This window comes from Synchiropus splendidus, chromosome 16, assembly GCF_027744825.2.
Source record: "Synchiropus splendidus isolate RoL2022-P1 chromosome 16, RoL_Sspl_1.0, whole genome shotgun sequence".
NCBI classification, from domain to species: Eukaryota; Metazoa; Chordata; class Actinopteri; order Syngnathiformes; family Callionymidae; genus Synchiropus; species Synchiropus splendidus.
In genome coordinates this window covers 18,427,733-18,450,027 of record NC_071349.1, presented here as the reverse complement: position 1 = coordinate 18,450,027, position 22,295 = coordinate 18,427,733, and the positions used below count along the sequence as shown (strand labels likewise).

The 22,295-nt window shown below is 46.3% G+C and overlaps 4 protein-coding genes across 4 annotated transcripts; 1 reads left to right on the top strand and 3 right to left on the bottom strand.

Moving 5' to 3' along the window:
- The first annotated feature begins 598 nt into the window (after positions 1–598).
- tnfaip2b (tumor necrosis factor, alpha-induced protein 2b) lies at positions 599–6,547 on the top strand. Its single transcript, XM_053845340.1, has 12 exons — positions 599–711; positions 1,995–2,208; positions 2,268–2,895; positions 3,397–3,508; positions 4,504–4,626; positions 4,696–4,790; positions 4,850–4,942; positions 5,012–5,138; positions 5,199–5,321; positions 5,381–5,536; positions 5,606–5,727; positions 6,020–6,547. Exons 2-12 carry the CDS (start codon positions 2,001–2,003, stop codon positions 6,162–6,164), a joined length of 1,932 nt encoding a protein of 643 aa, XP_053701315.1. The 5' UTR covers positions 599–711; positions 1,995–2,000; the 3' UTR covers positions 6,165–6,547.
- Positions 6,548–7,874: 1,327 nt separating this feature from the next.
- On the bottom strand, positions 7,875–13,428 carry gnmt (glycine N-methyltransferase). Its single transcript, XM_053846047.1, has 6 exons — positions 13,160–13,428; positions 10,845–10,972; positions 10,668–10,781; positions 10,206–10,348; positions 10,013–10,134; positions 7,875–8,562 (listed from the first exon to the last, which is right to left on the bottom strand). The coding sequence occupies exons 1-6, from the start codon at positions 13,366–13,368 to the stop codon at positions 8,391–8,393; spliced, it is 888 nt and encodes a 295-aa protein (XP_053702022.1). The 5' UTR covers positions 13,369–13,428; the 3' UTR covers positions 7,875–8,390.
- Positions 13,429–15,800: 2,372 nt separating this feature from the next.
- Positions 15,801–17,498, bottom strand: LOC128747835 (thrombomodulin). Its single transcript, XM_053846040.1, has one exon. It carries the CDS (start codon positions 17,393–17,395, stop codon positions 16,340–16,342), a length of 1,056 nt encoding a protein of 351 aa, XP_053702015.1. The 5' UTR covers positions 17,396–17,498; the 3' UTR covers positions 15,801–16,339.
- A 1,145-nt stretch (positions 17,499–18,643) lies between these two features.
- LOC128747834 (complement component C1q receptor-like) lies at positions 18,644–20,574 on the bottom strand. The gene has a single exon (XM_053846038.1). The coding sequence runs from the start codon at positions 20,382–20,384 to the stop codon at positions 18,762–18,764; it is 1,623 nt and encodes a 540-aa protein (XP_053702013.1). The 5' UTR covers positions 20,385–20,574; the 3' UTR covers positions 18,644–18,761.
- Positions 20,575–22,295: the final 1,721 nt, after the last annotated feature.

Here is a 22,295-nt window from a genome sequence, read left to right as displayed (position 1 = left end):
CAGGTCCCATGTGGAGAGCTACAGTTGGGGTGGTGCTGGAGCGGGTCTGCATTTCAAGGTTATCAGTCGAATGGATACTAAAGGGCCAGAGGCCAAGTCTGCCATTAAAACCAGATGAAAGCGCAGCCGTGGGGACGAGCCCTGGAGGCGGGAGAGGGACTTTTGTGAAATGCAGGTCGGGTGTGATCATTTTAACACAGTTGTTGGGAGGAGGATTGAATGAAAGGGTCGAAGAAGAGTGATCAAGTGGGTCACCAGGGCGTCCGACTGAGGGTTATTTGTTTTGGGAGACTGTGATTTACTGAGTTGTAGAGGTCACTCACCCGGTCAGAGACAAGCTCGTCTCCCACGTACTGACAACTGAGAGCACCGCTGTTGTTTCACACCTCTTTTGTGAATCATTATTGATCATAACTGCAACACGTTCTGCTGCATCTTATCCATTAGAACAAAAGCCTGCCGCACCTTTCATCACGCTATTGCGCCTAAAAAGTGAAGGTGAAAGTGAAAAGATGGAGTTTCCAGCGTGAGCAGGGGTTTTTTCAGAGGGTGTGGGTGAGGGATGGGGGCGTGGAGGGGGCGGGGCTCTGCCTCTCAGTATTATTTACAGGGAAGGAAATGTGAACTTCAAGTAGATCCTGTAACGGTCGTCCACACGTGAGGAGCAGATCAGTGGGAGGAAAGAATTGTCCTCAAAGCAAACACAGACTGGTGAGTGAGATGTTTGAACAGATCCAAGCCTCCTTTATTCTTGTGAAGCTGCGTATCTTAATGCAGTACTCATGTGTTTTCACCCTTGTTTATACTTATGAAGCTGCGTTACTTCATAATACCTTTGGATTTTTGGTACAATTTAATGCAATACTTGTGTTTTCATCCTTATTTACACTAGTAAAGCGACGTTACTTCATAATATCTTTGAATTTTTGGTACGATTTAATGCCGTACTCATGTATTTTCACCCTTGTTTATACTTGTGAAGCTGCGTTACTTCATAATACCTTTGGATTTTTGGTACAATTTAATGCAATACTTGTGTTTTCATCCTTATTTACACTAGTAAAGCGACGTTACTTCATAATATCTTTGAATTTTTGGTACAATTTAATGCAGTACTCATGTGTTTTCACCCTTGTTTATACTTGTGAAGTTGCGTTACTTCATAATAAGTTTGGATTTTTGGTACAATTTAATGCAATAGTTGTGTTTTCATCCTTATTTACACTAGTAAAGCGACTTTTGGATTTTTGGCATAATTTAATGCAGTACTCATGTGTTTTCACCCTTGTTTATACTTATGAAGCTGCGTTACTTCATAATACCTTTGGATTTTTGGTACAATTTAATGCAATACTTGTGTTTTCATCCTTATTTACACTAGTAAAGCGACGTTACTTCATAATATCTTTGAATTTTTGGTACAATTTAATGCAGTACTCATGTGTTTTCACCCTTGTTTATAATTATGAAGCTGCGTTACTTCATAATAAGTTTGGATTTTTGGTACAATTAAATGCAATACTTGTGTTTTCATCCTTATTTACACTAGTAAAGCGACGTTACTTCATAATACCTTTGGATTTTTGGTACGATTTAATGCAGTACTCATGTATTTTCACCCTTGTTTATACTTGTGAAGTTGCGCTACTTCATAATAAGTTTGGATTTTTGGTACAATGTAATGCAATACTTGTGTTTTCATGCAAATGCATTTGTGTGTTTCCCCCAGTGGTTAAACATTAGGCTCCAGATGAGGTTAAAACGTGGCAACTGGATTTGACAAGTATTTTCCAAAGTGCCTCTAAAGATAATAAAGATAAACATAATAAAGATCACAAAGTCAGTTGGTGCGATTGTTGTCTGCTACCGTGGCTGAGCCTCAACATGATACAGGAGGAACTATATTAGCATATTGTAGTTTAACCGCTTCCTGTGTCAGTGTGGGACATGGTTCTGAGTGCGTGTTAGTGTGAAAATGTTTGCTGCTTCTCTAGATCAACATGAGGCTCCGGTCCAAATCCACCGAGGCCGAGACGCTGAGGGTCAACGCCCCCACGGAGCCGAGCGGGAAACCACCCGCAGGACGGAGGTTGAAGATGAAATTCCCCAAAATCTGGGCGGGCAACAAAGGGCAGAAGGACCCGAAAACCATCCAAGTTCCAGGGGACAGACAAGACCCTGCGGTTTTGGAGGAGGAGCCTGACAAAGGTGAAGTAGGTTTTGGAGCGTCCACTCAGAAGCTGACATCTTATGTGTCTCGATCTCAGGGATCCTCTCCTTCGACCAAAACGTGGAGCAGCGTCACTTTTATGAAGCGGCAGTTCAGCTGGTGCAGAGGGAGCAGCTGTTGTTCGGTGGCGGGAGTCAGTCAGAAGACCATAGGGAAGCCCTCATGCTTGCTACAGACCACAAAATCCTGGAGACCATTGTGCTGCAGACCATAAAAGAGTCGCTGAACAAGGGGCAGGATGCTGCTGCTCTAGCGTCTGCGGTCAACGCCATCCAGCTGCAAGAGGAGCAGGACCAACTGACCAATCAGAGCGGCAGCTCCGCAGCCTCCTGGAGACCCAGCAGGTGGCGGCACCTGCACGACACGATGCTGGCCAGCCTGGTGGAGGAGCGGCTGGAAAACCCTTCGGTCTCCTGTGAAAGTCCGCAGCAACAGTCGAGCATCCAGGCGGGCGTCCAGAGGGTGGGCCTGCAGCTGAAGGAGGACCTGCTGACGGTGGCGAAGGCGGTCCAGACCTGCTACCCTCCGGAGAGGAACATCTGCCAGCTCTACGCTGAGCTGTACCACAAGAACATGAGCGACCACCTCAAGAAGATTGTCGACTTTGTTCTGGATGATGGCGACTGCACCTTCCTGCTCCGATGGGTCACGGAGTTTTACCCCGGGTACGGATCTGCTTCCTATCTAGATTCCCTGTCTTGCTTTGAGGACCGATGTTCCCGAGGATGAAAACACTTACTGCCTCTGCTAATAATGGTGTTACACCTACGAGCGGATTCTTTTGGAAGAATTGTGTGTGGTAGAATTGTGTTTCTCAACTCAAGAAAAAGACGTTTGACACTTAGTTTCATGTAATATGACTCTGCAAACAACAGTAAATCTTTGTTGACTGTATTATATTGAGCAACACGCAACAGCCCATGGCATATTCTCCAGACCAGATACAAATGAAAAATAAAGTCGGGATGGCAGCGCCCCAAAGTACACAAGACGGCACGGGATGAGCCTGGTGAACCGAGGAGAAAGTTCATCTCTCTGTGTTGTTTACTCGTGGCACTACTGTCCCTCATGTTCCAGTAGATTCCAACTATACTTTTGGATACCACCGTTAGATGTCAGTGGAGATGTGATGTGCTCATTGTTTTCCTCTTGCCGTTCTCCAACAGACTGTACAAAAGCGCTGATTTGGCCTCTCAGATCGACACTGAAGCTCTTGGAAGGCTGCTGCCTGTGGAGCTGCTGGGCCCTCTGGAGCAGCAGTACCTGAGCAGACAGAAGGTTTGGAACAATGTTTTCCTGCCCTCACGCCGCTAGACTTATTCGTGCAAACAAGAGGGCAACGTTGTTGGAGTCTGGATGGTCACGAGAGACAGCAAGATTTAGATTTGGTTTTAACACTTACAGAGATGAAACTATGGGGGGTAACATTAAAGTGTAGTGTCTCAAAAGTAACAAATATTTGCTAAATCTGTGAAAATATTGCCAAAGATTTCTGTCAAATCAGGAAGAAACGTCTTTAAAACGGATTTAGTGTTACGAGTCAAGACGTGGAGTGGGACCCAAGTGCAGTGGTGAAAGTCACAGGCGGCTGGAGCGAGTCAAAAGCAATATTTTAATCATCAATAATAAGAAAACTACAACAGAAAGTGTCACCGAACCGGGAGAGTTAAACTTAAATCTGTAAACAGAGAGACAAATACACAATGAAGAGAAATAGTAAAAACCACAGAACAAAGCAGGAAACACACAGAAACAGAGGAAGGAACTAAAACTCTAACTCAGCCACCAGGGTTTCAGAGAGAGTAGAATTAGAGCACAGAGAGCGAACAAACAAGGAGAACCAATTTACCACCGGGAACAATAGGAGACGATCCGGCACATGTTGCTGGAGTCCAGGTGTCTTTCTACACAGGTGATCAGGGAGTGATTGGCTCCAGCCGTGTGCCACAGGAACAGGAAGGAACGAGGGAGAAACAAAACAGGACTCAAGAGACAAAATAAAAGCAGAATCATGACATTTCGATTTAATGTTTAGATTTAGATTCAGCATTTAGTTTTAAAACTTGCAGAGATGAAACAACGGGACGTAACATTAAAGTGTGGTGTCTGAAATGTAACAAATCTGTGAAAATATTGCCAAAGATTTCTGCTAAATCGGTGAGACACCATGCGTCTTCATTTTTACATCCGGCGCCCCACATACAGACAGTGTTAGTTTTCTTAACCAACTCTTGCTTGAGGCGCCGAGTGACATCAGAAGGTGGTTTCTTCAGGTGGAGATGATGACGTTCATCACTCGAGTTCTGGAGGAAGCCAAGGAAATGTGGAGGAACGGAGACGAGCCCACGCTGGAGGACGGCTGCTTCGTCAGCCCGGTGTCCTACGACATCATTCAGGTATTTCAACGGAGTCTTGCGAGGTCACCAGAGGACGTGAGACCAGCGTCTCCTTCTTCACGCCCTCAGCTCATCAATGGAATCGTCAGGTCGGCTGAAATAGTCGTCGGCGACCGGGAGAAGGCGCAGTGTGTGGCGAGCGGACTGAGCGACTCGCTGTGCAGGTAACGCCCGACCCTCAGCTCCACCTGAGAGTGGAGACCCACCGCCTCACCTCTTCCAGGTTCAGAGACTTCCAAGACGACGTCATGAAACACAACAAGCCCAACAGCAGGTCCTTCATCAAAGCCAACCTGGGCTGTATTCACCAGTTCAGGTGAGTCACTCGCCGTCCAAGCGGCGCCACTGTCCCCAGCTCCTCCTGAGACGTGTCCTCCGCGTGCAGGGATTTCATCCAGAGGAAGAGCTCCTTGTTTCCTCCCGACGTCGCGGAGAAGTCCCTGGCCATCCTGGCTGACATGAAACAATCGGCTCACCTGTTTTTACTAAGTCCGTTCCACAAGGTGCTGAAGGTGAGTCGCCTGCCTCGCGCCATCGCGACACAACCATATTGATCACCTGTGTCTTCGCAGCCAAACTACAGAAAGCTTGGAACCTGCGACTGGCTCAACAGCTCGGCGTTGATGGCGACGATGATGGACAGCATGGAGAATGAGGTCCAGAGTCTGGAGGGCTCTCTGGAGTCTTGTCACCAGGTAGAGAAAGATCTCATGCAGGTCTGCGTGTGTCGCGGTAAAGACGAGGACTTTTGCAGGAGCTGATGGGTCAGCTGCACCAGGAAGTGGCGGTGGAGTACGTCAGGCGGCTGCTGAGGGGAGGAGTCAAGCTGAAGAGCCCGGCCCTGCAGCAGGCCGCCTTTGTTCGAGTCACGAGTGACGCTGAGAGTCTGCACAGCTTGTTCAGTGAGCAGGTGAGTCGATGAAGAAAGGCGCCCAGGGAACGGACAGGTATGGTGACCACCCTGTGTTCCTGGGCGCAGGGATCGAAAGAAGACTGGCTGAAGGACGTCTTGGTGATGATCGCCGGAGTGCTGGGCCTCCAGGATCTTCCAGCCATACAGATGCAAGTGGTCACGCTGGGCAGCACGTACCCAGACCTCAGGTGCGCCATCCCGCTCTCTTACCGACCTCAGTTTCAACTTCTTCTGAGACTGGGTGAAGGTTTAACACCAGTTCAACCTTGATGAGGCTTCATGAAACAATAGCTTTACTTTCAGAGACCGGTGGGGGGCGCTGTTGGTTTAAATAATGCAAGGTTTCATTGTAGTTATCTGAATCTAAAAAGCCTTCAAAACCAGACCCTGTTTCACGAAGCCTCATGTGAGCATCGCTAGTCTCAGCACCGTCACCTCCAAACATCCTCCCTCAGTCAGCCCTTCTTCATCTCTCCACAGTGAGAAACAGATCTCTGCTCTGCTGAAGCTCAAGACCAACCTCTCCAAGGAGGACAGGAGGACGGTCAAAAGTACTTGGTCGGACGCGTTGAGAGAGATCAGCGTGTCTCCCACCCACGCTTTCTTTTCCAGGGTGTTCCACTGAATGCACTGGCGGCTGGGGAAAGGTACCCGCGGGCGGGGTTTTGTTGACTCTGACTGAACTGCAGTAGATTCTGGGTGGCAGATTGTAGGAATCTCCGGGCCACGTGTTGCTTCCTTGCCTGTGATTGGCTGATCAGCACTTTTCCCGCTGCCCCACGAGTAGCGTCATGAGCGAGAAGCAGTTTCTTCTATCATATAATGATGGATATTCACTGGGTGACATGTTATCATGAACACTCTACATATATTACACCATGTGACTTGATGCTGGTACTATAAGGTGGAATGTTGCTCAGCTTTGGCACTTGTTTATGTTCATATTCATGCTTATGTCTCCGCCGTGTTGAGTGTGTTTTTTGCGGGACTGTCCTGATATGCACTGTACTTTTGAAGTTTTTATTGAAACATTGAATAAAAAACCATGTGCTCTCACACTTGCTTTGGTTGTCCCCTGCCTGTCGCCCTGAGTAGCTGGGCTCCAGCACCCGGGTCCTTGTCCTTTGTGTACTTCCACCCTGGAAAACGTGGCAAGGTGCAAAAATAGTGGTTGGACGGTTTCCACTGTGACAGCTCATATAAACAGTTTCAGAGAATTCCCGGAAGTCATTAACCCTGAGAAGAATGTGCCGCTGTCCCAGCTGAGCGTTCTTTTTTTTCTGTGAATCACCCTTGACTGGAGCCGGTGAGAACAGAGCGGGATTTACGGTAAACATGTCTGCGTCTGGGATGCTGCGGGGAAGAGGGCCAACGGAAAAGGTGGGGCGTCCAGCGTTCCTCGGGACAGGACTTCCTCAGGCAGCGTGAGCGAGGATGGCAGCATGCCTCTTTGTATTCTCATCCTGGCAAGTCCCAGGTCCACAAACAAGCCATGTTGGCTTTTGGTTCATGGAAATTGGGAGGAAAATTGAAAATGACAAACATCCAGTCGACCTGTCAGGTGAGGCCATGAAAGAAAAGGACTGAAAATCACACCTCTCTTCTCACACATTTATTAATTTTTCTCTTGTAATGCAAGTTATTTTTGCTAAATGAATGTCCACGTGAGATACGATTGTGGATTCATTCTCAAAATCTGAGTGGAATCTGAGTAGAATTTTCTGTCCTGTTCTGCTTATTGTTGCTCAAGTCCTGTGTGTTTGGATATTGCGTTCCTTCCGTGTTTCATCACCACACCATGGTGCGTGCAGTGTCCCTAAATATAAGCTCGACACTTGAAGAAAACAAAGCAACACGATGCTGACAGGCAAAAAATGTAATGTGCATCGATCTAAACAAGAAGAGGTTACATTTCAATTTCTCATCTCCATTTATATTTATAAATGCTATTTATAGGTTATTAGATGATATAATATTAGGTATAAGAGTTTTTTTTTTTCTTTCCTAATAATATATTTTTTATTTAAATGTCTTGATACTTTCTTTAAATGAAAAACAATGCAGAATTGTAATTTTAATTGAAGTAATATATTTCTAAAAACATAAACATTTATTGAAACTTAAATATCATTATGTATTATATGTTTTTCTTATTTCATTCGCCCCTTCACTTGTGTAAATGAGCGTGAACTCATCTTTAGCGTTCATGTTCTGCGCGTGCGCACAGGTTTGACACACACGTGTGAAGAGGTGGAGTCAAGCGCCACCTATCGTTGAGGAGGAGCCTGCAATATACTCCTCTGACATGACTGGACAAACAAGGTGGCTGCTCATGTGAAGTGCTTAAAGACACTCTTTGGTGTTTATTTCAGGAAAAAAACATTCCAAAAAGCAACATTCTCTTCACTGTCAGTCAACTGGAAGAAAGACCATTCACATTTTCAGGTGGACTACGAGAGAGCTCCTGGTCTGATGCAGGCGAAGCTACACACAAGGAACACAGATGGAGTTAGAGGAACTGAATTGGAAGAGAATTACTCATCTCTCAACAGAAGACAAAAAATAAAGGGCTTAAAACTCACACTGAAGGCATTTGGTGTGAAATGATATTTGGTTTTCAGTCATTTTGGAACGAGAGCATGTCACAGCTACTGTCCATGGCTTAAGACACGTGTGGTCAATTCACAACATTTTACAATAAAACTTTACACACAGCTCGTCTGAAACACGTATAAAAGACTTGTTTTGATTGGTGCGTCGGAAGGTAAAACTTCAGAAACACAGAAACGTTTTCAACGCTGGCCTTCTTTGGGTCGGCGGGACGTAAACAGTGGACGGCGGCTGGCGGCCTTCAGGCGCTCTTCTTGCAGACGTGGATGAAGTAGCACGGCGCCTGCGCCTGACCAGGACTGTATTCCTTGAAGTCTCCGTAGACGCTGTGCTCCACTTTGCCGCCGAAGGCTTCGCTCAGCAGCGACTTGAAGTTGTCCAGGCGGTGAGGGTAGTAGGAGAGGCGGAACTTGCTGGAAACAGCAGGGATTCAAGGGAGACGATGAGGAAACAAGTCTAACAAACGGCAGAAGATGGCATCATCCAGCCCTCAACACCAGGCGTCTGACCTCAGTTAGAGCCCAGTTGCATGAGCATGAAGTGCCACTGACCTCGTCCCATTTTCAGCTGCCAACGCAAAGTTGCCACTAGATTCATGACACGTTTAGAGAAATGACCACCAGAGTGTGGCGGTGATTTAACCCTTTAAACGCCAATTTTCAACGTTTTAAAAGGCAACTCAGCGGTTAGAGATGAAGACGTCACCTGGTGGCGGCCATGGTGAATTACAGAAGTTTTACGGACGTCGCACACATAGCTCAAGCAACAACCACGCTAATGGCAGGGCATCATCGCTGGTATTTTCTGCTGCCGATTATTACTTTCACATACCCAAGACGCAGTGTTTTGTTTTGACATTGCCTCCAGCACTTTCACGAAACCTTTGTCATTTGTTTTTGCTGTTAGACAGTGCAGCATTGTACAGCAGCAATCCTCCGATTATCGGCTCCGGGCCAGTCGTCAGGAGTGAAAATTTGATTTTCTAAAGTGTAATTTTAGTTTTATTGAGCTATTTTTTTCAGTATTAAATTCCTAATATTCATAGTTTTTTCCTCATGTTTTCTAAAATGTATTTACTTTTGGTCATGTAGTCGTGTCGTCCGGTGCATGTTCAGTTTTTAAAAGGCTCTTGAATCACTTCACAGCTTCATTTGAAATGAACATAAACATATTATTTAGAGGTTCATAACTCGAATGAATGATAAAATGCAAGTGGAGTACGGAAATATGAGCCTGAACATCGGACTTCAACATGTTAATCTTCATGAATTCATGAAAGTCCCGGCCCTAATAAAAACAGAATAAAATGTGTACAAGAGAAAGGCACAAAAGTACAATAGTGAGACACAATGTTATTCTCATTATTTTGAGGGAAATAAATCTCCATGAAACGCTCACTTGAAGGGACTTGACTGTTAAAATCAAATTCACACACAAAAGGATAAAAATATTAGCAAGGTTCCGATGACTTTCACAAGGTGTATTTATGTACAGTTGAATCAATAATGACTAGACAAACACTAAACACCAAGGCTTCAGATGCATTTCCAGACGACCGGTCACCACATCAACATAGTTCTCCCCCAACTAACTTCCTCCTCTACCTCTTACTTCTATTCTATGTTCAGCTTATTTCATTGTTCAGGCTGGAAAATTTAGATTTTACAATATATAAATAAATAAAAATAAAATAAACTTGTAAAAAAAGTAAACCACTATAAGTTCTTAAGCAGAACAAAACAATATTTCTCTTTTTTTTCGCCTGAAAATAGAGTTCTGAGCATGTAATAGGATAACACGAGTATGGCTGTGTGTGCAGCAGTGGTGGTGTTTGAAGCCTTCCCTGCGTGGTTCCGCTCTCACCTGACGTCAGGAAGGTCCTGAGCCTTGGCCTGGGGCACCTGGATGGTGTAGTCCAGCGTGATCATGTGAGGCTTGTTGTTGACCCACAGCACTGAGGTGGAGATGTCCTGCGTGAGGTCGCTCTGCAACACAGCAGCAGGCAGCAGCTCAGGGAACCACCGGCGGCGGAAGCCTCCTCAGCACTCTCTGGTACCTTGTAGTAGATGTTCTTGCCCTGCGGCGCTCTGCCGGTCTCCAGGATGTAGTCGTAGTTGCGGTGGTCGATGATGAGGATCCCGCCTGGTTTGACCATGCTGGCGATGTTGTGCAGGGCCAGTTTCTGGTCGCTCTGGTCCCCTGTGGGCGGAGACAAGAAGTGATAAGCGCCGTGAGAGTTGGTGAGAGCTCGCGAGCTGCTTTGTTTTGGGAAGCTGGGTTGGACTTCAGACACAGCAGACCAAGGACGGGTCCTTCGAGTCCTGCAAAAACACCTCTTTTTTTAAGCTAGTTCTCTTTGCTCCTCAAAACTGGTGAGTGGAGAAATCCTTCGCTCACTGGAGGGTGTTGTCTTCTGGCTCAGCTCTTTCCTCCCTCACTCACAAACAAGACCTCAAGACACTTCAATTCCTCTCATTTCCCCATGGAGAACCGAGGTCTCAAGCCGAAAGTCCAGTACCTTTGAAGTCTGGTAGATGGGCAAACGAGTTCCCGAGGCAGATGACAGCGTCGAATCCGTGGCCTGGTTTCTGGATGTCCTCCGGCAGATTCAGCCAGTTGGCCTCCTCGATCACTGAGGGACAAGAGTGGAATCTGAAACTCGATCGGCGGCGAGGCAAAGGCGGCGGACTCCTACCCCACTCGTCGAAGGCCTTCTCTTTCCTCCGCTCCCACCTGGACTTGAGCGCGTACTTCAGCATCTTGTCACTGGCGTCCACACTGGTGACACTGAAGCCTTCCTCCACCAGCATGATGGAGTCCACGCTGCAGGGCCACACAGCCACGTTAGCCAGTCATGAGTCATGAGGCAGGCAGCAACCTTCCAACCAACCAGTCGTGTACATACAAAAACGAATGACTCACAAGTAAATTATGCAGATGGCACAGTATTACATATTCAGCGTTATATTCATGAAATAAATGACTCTTTTTATTTGACTTGATTTTTTTTTTTAAATGCACAAGTATTTTCCCCGGAATTAAACATTTTTTTCTTTCCATTTTTTTCCCGTATTATATAAAGTCAGGAAAACATATTTTTGTCAGTGTTCATACATAACAAACATGAGGGGAAATAATATAAAAATACATTAAATTCAAAAAACAAATAAACCAATTATTTTAACTTTTTGTCTACTTAAAATGCTTTTCCATGCTCTTAAACATATTTAAGACTTTTGTAATGCAATTTCTATTAAAATTTATACTGCATACTGGTACCGGCAAAAAATCTTTTATGAGAAATACTAACTTACATTTTAAACATAATAGTATACATACACACACACACACACATATATATAATATATATATTTCAAATGCAACAATTATTATTATCATTGTACTATTATTATTATTATTTTATGATTATTTTAAATGTTTTTGTACCGCAAAATTGTTTTAATGAGAAACAACTTACATTGAAACACAAAAGATATATCTAAAAAAATATTGTTATTAGTATGGTATTATTATTTATTTTTGTACACATATATATACATACATATATTGTATATATAAATACACTGAATGACATTTCATTTGAAAGTTGGATGAATTTGCCGCCAACAGAAAATTATTACACGATAATAAGAGTTGATAACAACTACGTGCCTGAACTCTCCATTGTGTGATCCTTTCTTAGACGCTCACTGATGGTCCTCATGTCTAAACCCACTATCCACATGTTCTGGGTGTGTGTTGGTGAAAAGCAAGCGAACGCTCAGAAGGTGAAGTGGACTGGCAGCCGTTACATGATCCTGTCTCTCAACATCAGTAACCAATAGAGCCAAAAATAGTGGCCCCACTCGTAACCTCAGCGGCAGAGACCAGCACGCTTCTGTGTCCCCGCAGGGCTGCTGCGGTGGAATGAGGTCAAAGTGGAGATGGCCAGTTGCACAATGTTTATGCTGGTGTTTACAAGACGCTGCAGTGTCACTTATTAATCCAGCTGGGGAGGACAATCGATGGAGAGCATTTAAGGATTTTGGAGAGCAGGCTCTTGCATCAGCCTGAATCCAGGTCAGTCGAGGTGCGACGGGTCAAAACATGTGGAGTCGGTGACCTTGCTCCTGATAAACTATCAGTGAAGGTAAACACTGGAGGAACTTGGAGCGGCTCGCGTCTCAACTGAACAACACACGGAGACTCAATAGAACTGGCGCTGTTTCACCGCTTCTGTCACGTAACATGAACTGTAAATAAAATACACTCAAACAGAAAAGCCAGCCTTAAGTTACTTCTAATGTTATTGTGACTGTTGATCACAATAATTATTGGATTTTACTGAAATATCTAACCGTTTTCATCTGATTCCCAAATGTTTTGATCATAACTTTCTCAGCATGTTTCATCAGCATCATCTGCTTCAACATAGCTCAATGAGGTCCACTCGAGTGGGGATGCGTTTGATCATATCAGCCGACGTGATTCAACAGGAGCTACAGTATGACACGATGTGTGTGTCATTAGACTGTAATGACTAAATCAAGTCTTCATCTTGTTTGAACTGAAGCTCCATGCTCCACATCTTCGTTGAGCCACAGTTACTAAAATTAGTAACCTACTGAGAAGCCCGAATTAGTCACATTAAAATGTCACATTTAAAACGTTCATTTGAGACCAGGAAGGATAACTGGGATCAAAGGACAGTCCGAGCTTATTTACACTAAGAGAACGGCGTAAATTGATAGCTAATATAACGCGGAAACACTCAGACAAATGATAATTACACGTTGTAATTACTATGTAAAAGCATAGATGCCGGTTGACTTAGCAAGGAGGTCGGTGTTTTCGCTTGAAACTTAAGTTATCGCCTCCGAATTGGGGGTTAGAGTGTAGCAGAGGCTCAACATCCAGGTCCAGGCCCGTTATTTCACCTGACACGCCGCACACTCGAGACCTACGAGGTGAGTCCCGCCATGGTCAGAAGCGTCTCCTAAGTGACGTTACCCGGTTCCGCAGGCGACGTCCAGGACCCTGCGCACGCCCTGCTGCCTCAGGAGGGACACCAGCCAGCTCTTGTACTCCAGGGTCCGGCTCTGCGTGTCGCCGATGTAGAGCTCCCAGACTTTGGCCGCCTTGCCGTCGGCGTACTGATCGGGGAGACCTTCGGCGGCCACGCCGAGGGAGCGGGTTCGGAACACGCTGTCGACCGACATCCTGCTCGCTTCTTCCAGTCCGACTGAGCGATCGCTGGCCTGGCACCTCCGCCAATGTTTAGGTTATCATTTATATGAGCGACGGCAGGAGGACAAACTTTCAGCCAATCACGCGCCGCCAGGAATCGACGCCTTCTTTCTGGTTGGACAGATTCGGAGGCTGTCAGCGGAGGCGCTCGACTTCCGTGTTTACGTATTTACGTCACGGCTAACTGCACCCTGAGCTTGTCTAGCACGGACTTTTTTTGGAAACTGAACAGAAGCCATTTCTGAATACTGTTTCGATGTCATTGATTGATACATAAACAAGTAAAACTAGAAGCGGTCTGATGAACGTAGATTTTATGTCAACGTGTAGCAGGCTTCACTCCCACTTTCCCCTGTAAGACAACGCCCAGGACAAAAATAACTAAACTTGCCATTGCGACTGCGCTGTATTGGACGTTTCTTCACAAACGGAAACGAATATTATCAACCAATTACTGTTCTTCTTCCATATAAAGTGTAATGGTATAAACTATGATTGAAGATTCAGGCAAAACAAAGTTATTTTGTCTGCTTCTAAGGTAAGATATTTTCTTTATTAAGAATTTTAACTTTGGAACTGAAAAGCATTGTGACTGAAGTCTGAATGTCGTGTTTTGTTTATCGCAACCGTTGATTTTTATATATATTAAAATATATTTGATGTGTAATTTAAATTTAAATAGTTCAATGGGAACTCACCAACACAATTCAAAGAAATGTATCGATTATTAAAAAAAAAAAAAAAAGGAAGCACTGCCTAAATGGAACATTTCAATATATTTTATATATATATATATATATATATATATATATATATATATATATATATATATATATATATATATATATATATATATATATATATATATATATATTTCAATATATATATATATATATATATATATATATATATATATATATATATATATATATATATATATATATATATATATATATATGTTCCATTTAAGCAATGCTTTCATTGCACAGAAAAGATTATGAAGCGTGTGATGCCAGAACAGAAGCTGACTACGTGACTTCTCAGACTTGTTGGTTCAGTTTAACAAACGTTAAAATCGGCGAGCGATGAAGCGCCACAGAGCCACCGTGCGCCTCCGCTTGGTTCCCCCTGCTGCTGTCACCTCCTCCTTCTCTTATTGGCCGACAAAGTTCAGGACGGGCCACATGACGTGGGCAGATAAGAGGAGGTTATCGCAGGCGCAGCCAGCTGCCTGGCGGTGAGACCTGCTCCCTTATCCACCTGCTACATAACCACGTTTCTTCAGACGGACATGAACCGACAACTCTGGGTGAATGAGGTCAGAACAGTTGGCTCATCGAACATAGGAGGATCGGAGCTGCGGCTGAGACTTGACCTTTCACAAGAGGCAGTTGTGCGAAGAATGAAGCGCTCACGACATGCAACATCATGATTCCATGACACACTACACTACATTCCAGAGTTCATCAGGGAAGACAGAGTGGTTTTGTGTGTTGTTTGTGTGAGCAGTTTAATCCAAAACTGAAGGCTTTTGTGAACGTTTTTTGAGGGTGTCTTCTAGGTTTGTCGACCTTTGACCTTTTGTTGTGAGGTTTATATGGTTTGTTTTTATGTATTACAGTTCATAAAGTTACCAAACTAAGAGGTAAACTAATGTTTGGTGTGTTAAACTCAGGATGAAATCGTGCTTTAGGATCATTGAACGGTCTGAAGTTCAGGGGCGCTGAGCGTCGGTCCGTGTCTGCCAATGTTTGCCTCCCTGGTGAGGAGCAGGAACCCGCTCTAAAGTAATGACTCCTTATCTCCTGTTCTGGACTGGTGCGGACTGAGCGAGCTTGAGGCGGCGCCCGCTGACATCCTTCGGGTTCCTGCCGTTTGTAGGTCAACACGCTGTTGCCGTGGACTTTGATTCGGTTGGGGACCGTATTACGAGCCCTGTTGGTTTTGGTTTTCTATTAACTGAAGCCAACGATGACTCTCTGAGGGTCTCGACAAGCTGGTGTCAGACGTCGCCTCTGCTCCGGTGTTACTTCTTAGTACAAATGTTTACATTCCTCATCTGAAATTAAGATGTTTTCTCAATAATTTTGAGAACATTTCCCCCAAAAAGAAAACTAAAATTATGGACCGCCGCTTTGGTCAGCATGAAAATGAGCCACTAGGGGGCAGCACACACTCTCTTTTGTCGAGGGCAAAAATAACATTGTCGATCAGGCAACGATAAATCGAATACCTGCATGCGTGAATTAATGATCATAATAATAATAATAACTATTATTATTATTATTATTAAGAAGAATAATAATTAATTCAGAAGCACAAACAACAGACGAACGCAAATTGAAGTAAAATGATAGTAAAATTCATTTTACTGAACTTAAAAGTGAGAAGAAAATACCCCAAATATCAGACCCGCCCCCAGTCTAATTTTGTGAGCTTGTTATTCATACAAAAGCAAATCTGGTTTAGAAAGAAAAGTTTTACAAAACAAAAAACAAACAACAAATATATATATATATATATAAAATTATATATACTGTATATACATATACACAGTATGTAATAATACTGTGCCCATGAAAAAAAAACTATTTCATTTAATACAGAAATTTAAGCAACATTTTATTTATATATTTATTTTTTTAAGCCTAAAGGAATAATAATAAACAAAAAATGTTAAAGTGCAGAAAAAGATAACAACAACAATAAAAAACAATAAAAAAACCTATTGGTTTAAACTGTCCAGTCTGAAGACAGTTCCCTCTCCTGGGTCGAAGCCAGCTAGGAGCAGCCATGCAGTATTAGCATGCTAATAATGCAAAACTAGCTAATGATGAGTGTTTGGAAAAAATACATCTACTGTCTGTAGTGTTGTGAAGAGGCGGTTGTCAGCAGGTGCTCCTGATATTTGAGCAGAAACAGAGGAAAGTGAACCGGATTGAGTCAGCGCACCACGCTGTCCGCCGCCGCCGCTGTCGCCGTCACCTGCTGCAGGTTTATCTCGCGGCGCTTCTGGCGCCTGACAATGTAACATCTCCCCACACAGATAAGCAGGATCACCGCCGCCGCCAGCAAAAGCCAGATCCAGATGAAGCCGACGGCAGACAGCGAGGGGCTCTTCACAGACTCATCACTGGGTTCGGGCCTTGTCTCCTCAGCTCTGACGCACGCCGCCCCCTTCAGGATGAAGCCGTCCTGGCAGGAGCACAGGAAGCTCCCGAAAGTGTTGCGACACAGCTGCGGGCACTGATCCATGGCGCACTCGTCGATGTCCTCGCAGAAGTCGTCGTTCATGATGTAGCCGTCGGCGCAGTCGCAGGAGTCCTGGCCGCGGCACACGGGCGGACACTTCTCCTGGTCGCAGTGCACCCTGCAGCGCCGCGGGTCGCCGCTGTCCGGCGCGAAGCCCTTCTCACAGGAGCAGCTGTAGCCGCCGCTGGCGGGGTTGCAAATCTGCTGACACGGCGCGTCCGAGCAGCCCTTCTTGCTCTGGAAGACCCTGGGCTCCGACAGTGGCTGCGCCGCGCAGGCGTCTCTGCGGCGAGTCCTGCAGAGGAAGCCGTCGCTCAGGTCCGAACAAAGCCGCTCGCTGAACACCTGCGGCCTGGAGACGGCCACGCAGCGTGGAGAGCAGACTTCCGCGCCGTCCCTCCAGGTGGCAGCAGTGGGGATGGCGCTCCCGCGTGCCTGAAGCCACTGGTAACCTCGGAGCGGGTCGGACATGTTGCTGCAGACGCGCTCCGGCAGACGCAGGCCGATCCAGAACTCTCCACGCAGGCCTGCGGCCGAAGCCCGCAGCAGCCGCTCCTCCTCCGGAGACTGACTGGTCAGTAGCTCCCCGTCGTCACGGCGACACCTCTGCTCCGCTGTTGAGAAATCCACCCGGGACTCATGGACGACAACACAGCTGCTTCCGGTGCAGACGGGCCGACACGGGCCGCACCGCGATCCGCGGAATCCCAGGATGAGAGTCCAAACCAGCAGCGGGAAACAGGCCATTGCAGGTCGTGCTGCGGCGCAGAGAGAGATGTGGCTGCTTCATGCCCAGCTCCTGCTGCAGCCACGGGCTGCGGAAGGAACGTAACCACAGGAAGGAAACCAGATAAAGTCCAAACGACTGTGTTGGTCCAACGACCGCACAGGTTTGGTTTGTTTTTTTCTTTTGACTCAGCCTTGATGTTATGAGCGAGGACACTCTTTCTAGGGTGGTGGGACTCGTGAGCGTGGTGAAAATATGTTGCTGTTTCCTGTTGTGCATGATGCAACTTGTACAGGCACAGCGCACACACACACACACACATTTGTTTTTCTATCCTTGCGGGATCATTGCGAGGTTTCTCATTGACACATCACCCTTTCCCCAGCCTCTAAACATAACCATCCATAACACATGGCTCACCTGAACCAGGACTCTGAAGCAAACTGGAACCCAGTTATTTTGAGGCATTCACCCTAAAACTGAGGCTTAATCTTGTGGGGACCAGCAAAAGGTCCCCAGAAAGTCAGACAGTCCTCACAAGGAGAGTATTTTGTCAAGAGTTGGTCCCTGCAAAAGATGATAAACAAACCCAAACCTTCCAACAATTCACTTATAATAACCGAGTTATTTTGACGATTTCACCCTCTAAATAAGGCTTAACCTTGTGGGGACCGGCATATGGTCCCCACAAATAGCTCCAAATCACAAAAGGTCCCCACAAGGAGGTGTGTTTCCAAGAATTGGTCCCCACAAGTGTAGCTATACAAATACAAATGCAAACACACACATACACGTTTGTATTTCTTTCCTTGTGGGGACATTGTGAGGGCCTCTCATGGCCATCACCCTTTCCCCAGCCTCTAAACCGAGCCATCCAAAACACATGGCTCACCTGAACCAAACTGGAACCCAGCTGTAATGACCCAGATATTTTGAATTCTTCCTCAAATTGAGCCTTCACCTCACTAAAGGTCCCCACAAAGCCATTCGGTTCTCACAAGGAGAGTGTTTTGTCAGGAAGTAGGCTTGGTCACAGTAGGATAATCGCACGTACAGAAAGACACACCCCCACATGCTGCACACAACACAATGGGCAAACACACTGGACAGACACACACACACACACATATCTACTTCCTGTCTTTAGAGAGACAGAGAGCGAGCGAGTACACACTCATCACTTTGTCTCACACAATACACACAGTAAAACATATGCACAGTCACAGTAAAAGGCTCATCTGCACCACACACAAACACACACAGCTGTTCACCTCTTTAATGATGACATCACAGTTTTGACTCGATGACACTGGGACACACATATACAGAGTTGCGCGTGTCACATAAATTAATAAATACACAATATCCAGGCCGGCGTCCATGACATCACAAGTCGTCTGTTAAAATGGACTCGTAGAGTTTCTCCAGTCGCGGGTCCAGACCTGAGGAGACCCAACAGTATCCGTCCGTCGTCGCGTTCTTCTTGGCTTCTTTCTTCGCCAGTCGGCATCGGTAAATCGCTACGGCAACCGTCACGGTGATGAGAAGAAGCAGAGGCAGAACCGACCCGAGCACACAGACCAGAACCCGGGTGTTGAGAGTCTCGGAGAAGCTAACCGCTAACGTCGCGTTGCCAGTTCGGTCCAGAGTCAGGTTGAGCGCGTGGGTCAGCGTCAGGTCGGTGAAAGTGGACGGGTGTTGCACTTGGTCGGGACGTTCCGTCATGTTTTCCAGCGTTTGGTTGGAGAGCTCCGGAAGGCAGGCGTGACCGGAGGAGGTGGGGCGGAAGCCGAGCGGGCAGGTGCACACGTACCCGCCTTGGGTGTTGATGCACTGGAACAGGCAGCGGTGGGACGCACACTCGTCCACGTCCTCACAAGAGAAGCCGTCGGCAGCTAGAGCGAATCCTCGGTCACAGAAGCAGGAGAACGACCCGATGGTGTTCCAGCAGCTGTGGGAACACCTGGACTCCCGGCACTCGTCCACGTCGGTGCACTCCCCGTCCAACATCTTGAATCCCACCTCACACTGGCACCGGAACCCTCCTGGGGTGTTGACGCAGACCTGACCCGGGCAGACTTGCGACTGGCACTCGTCCACGTCGGTGCAGTTGCGTTGGTTCCGTTCCAGTTCGTACCCGACGTCACACTCACAGGAGAAGCCGAGGTGGTCTGCCACGCAGCGGTGTTCGCACGGACTCACGGCACACGGGTCTGGGCTCTGACAGGAGACGCCGTCGTCTCTCAGGTGGTATCCCTCCCGGCAGGAGCATCGCACCTTCTCTGCCTCCTGGTGGCACACGTGCTCACACCCGCCGTTCTGGCTGGTGCAGTCCAGCTGTTTACAGAACGGGCCAGGGAGAGTCCAGCGCTCGGTTCCGGTGCACACAGAGGTGTAGGACTGGAGGCCGCGGCACGTGATTTTGGCGTAAGTCCCGAGGGGCAACGACTCTATGCTGCTCCTCAGCGGCTCCTCTGAGAAGGGTGCGATGTAAGTCACCCGTCCCGACCCCAGCAGCGTCAGAGCCCCACACATCCCTCTGAAGTAGAACTTGCAGACGTAAAAAGACCGAACTTTACAAGCACCGGAAACCCACCGGAGCCGGTTCTCCCCGCCGGCGCTGTAGCTGAGCCGCACACATCTCTCGGTGCAGGTGTCCACCGGCTCCTTCTCCCAGTTGGAGTAGCTGGACTCGGCCTCGCCAGAGACCCACTTGAACCCTCGGAGGGGTTTGTCAGTCAGCACGCAGTCGCCCTTGTGGAGCTTCAGTCCGATCCAGAACCTCAGGGCTCCATCCTGGACCTGCGAGAGCAGCGAGCGCAGCACGTCCTCCTCCTCTCTGTCCCTCACCGTCATCAGGTAGCCGCCGTTGTGGAAGCAGTTGTTGGTGGCCTTGTTGAAGTTCACCTCGTCCTTATGCAGAGTGTAGCAAGCGTCCGAGGTGCACAGCGTGCCGTCGTCTGCTCCAGAGGACCTGAAGAGGAGCAGCAGGAGGAAAACCCACTTCATACTGGCCTCCAGAGCTCCGCCGCTCGACCAGGCAGAGTGTTGTTGTGCGCTCAGCGAGAGACAAACAAGAGTTGCCGGAGCGAGAGCAACATTCCCGGTGCTGTATCCTGTTTGACTCGGCAGCTGAAGACGGAAATAATGCTTGGTTGGAGCGCCACGTCTTTCTTGTGCCCCTCGCAGACGGGTTCCGTTTTGGAGCAGAAAACAATGGGCGGCTCAGGAGTGTTTTGACTGGCTCTCCAGATGTCTCCGGCCCACGGCAGACCTCCCCTGGACCAGCCGACCAGATACATGCATCTGAGAACACCAGTGCAGAGCCGGGCTGGAAGGTCTTCTTCCTCAGTCTCTTCAGATTCAGTGCGCCATCTTACATCTCCACCGCTGACAAATAAACATGCGATAACACGTTCAGTTACAACTGAACAATTTGAAGCCGCTGATAGGCAGCGTTTATAGAAACCTCCAGTCTATCGAAAATATGAATAAAACCAAGCGTTAAAAATTAAATTGTCAAGACAAAAATAAAAATAAAAATATATCATACAAATCATTTTTAAAATTTTAATTCATTTTACATGAATAATAATAATAATACCATTTTTTTTGCTTTACCTAAATGAAATATTTTAAGTTAAAAAAGAAAAAAAGTATTTTAAATGAATTTAAACAACGTCATTCAGCACTGGAAATTAAATACATTTCAATACATCTTTAGTGAAATGACGATAAACAAACAGAGGAAACAAAGTAATTAAACCTTCTGCTAAAGCAAAGACTTTATGTTTAATGTAACTTCCATTATTTTTTTTAAAGGAGGATTTATTATTAATATTATTAACCACAATAATAATGTAATTATGGTTATGGCTAATAATAATTATTATTACATTTATTATATAATAATTATCATCAACAACAACAACAACAATGATAATAATAATAATAATAAAGAATTACAATTTAAATTCCACAAACTATTGAGTTATTTTATTTCTATAAACTCTATACACAATTTCAACACACGCAGGGATGTTTGCAACTCGTACGTTATGAATGCTGGAAAAGAAAGAGCTGTGTTTTTCAGCATGATCCATCCATTGTCCTGCTCTTTGAATAGCTCCACTTAAGTTGTCAACACATGTGCGAGTCAAAAAGGCAGGAAACACTGGTGATGACAGATGAGTGAAGCTTCTCAGTAATTTATGCACTAAAACTGAGTTTCTACTGAAGCGGCCAGTGACTGTGGAGAGAGCTGTTTCCCTTCAACTTCACTTGTTGCTTGTGCTGTGAGGTGCAGACAGATCTGTGTGCAGTTTCTCCAGGGCAGCTCCTCGTGTTGCTGGACTCACGGCGGACAAGCAGCTTCACCCTTGTGCTCTCATGGAGCTTATTTATGAAGTCACTGCAGTCGTTTCCTGGGTTTGTTTGGAGACATCATTTACTCTCAAGCACAATGACCGGAAGCTGAGTAACTGCTCCACCCATGCTCTCACAGACGCCTCCGAAACGGTCGCTGAACTTTTCATTGTTGCTGTTTTACTGAGGAATTCCAAGTTTGGGAGTCGCTGACCCGCACAGCCACAACGCTGAAGCCTCAAAGACCCTATTTTTTTTGTTGTTTAGGGTCTGTTTTAGGAGCAGCTCAGCAATGAGACAGTGGAGGTTTATGATCAGTCCACTCTACCACGGCGGGGACCAGGACCTGCGCTACACTGGAGCACTGGAGGAACAGCTGCTTAACCAATCGCAACCAGTCAGTTTCCGCTATGAACCCAGGAGAATCCCAACCAACTTGACGTGCAGCCATAGCTTTCCTTGGCACTGGATGAAACCAACACAACTGTCAGCTTCTCGCACGACATTTCAAGATCTAATCAAACACCGACTCGGTGTTTGATTAGATCTTGTCAT

Coding starts and splice junctions, on each gene's coding strand:
- gnmt (XM_053846047.1), bottom strand. CDS start 13,368: ATGTCGGTCGACAGCGTGTTCCGAACCCGCTCCCTCGGCGTGGCCGCC. Junction 10,782..10,844: donor GAAGGCCTTCGACGAGTGGG/GTAGGAGTCCGC, acceptor CTTGTCCCTCAG/TGATCGAGGAGGCCAACTGG. Junction 8,563..10,012: donor CAGGACCTTCCTGACGTCAG/GTGAGAGCGGAA, acceptor TGCTGTTTCCAG/CAAGTTCCGCCTCTCCTACT.
- LOC128747834 (XM_053846038.1), bottom strand. CDS start 20,384: ATGAAGTGGGTTTTCCTCCTGCTGCTCCTCTTCAGGTCCTCTGGAGCA.
- LOC128747835 (XM_053846040.1), bottom strand. CDS start 17,395: ATGGCCTGTTTCCCGCTGCTGGTTTGGACTCTCATCCTGGGATTCCGC.
- tnfaip2b (XM_053845340.1), top strand. CDS start 2,001: ATGAGGCTCCGGTCCAAATCCACCGAGGCCGAGACGCTGAGGGTCAAC. Junction 3,509..4,503: donor AGTACCTGAGCAGACAGAAG/GTTTGGAACAAT, acceptor TGGTTTCTTCAG/GTGGAGATGATGACGTTCAT. Junction 5,537..5,605: donor ACAGCTTGTTCAGTGAGCAG/GTGAGTCGATGA, acceptor TCCTGGGCGCAG/GGATCGAAAGAAGACTGGCT.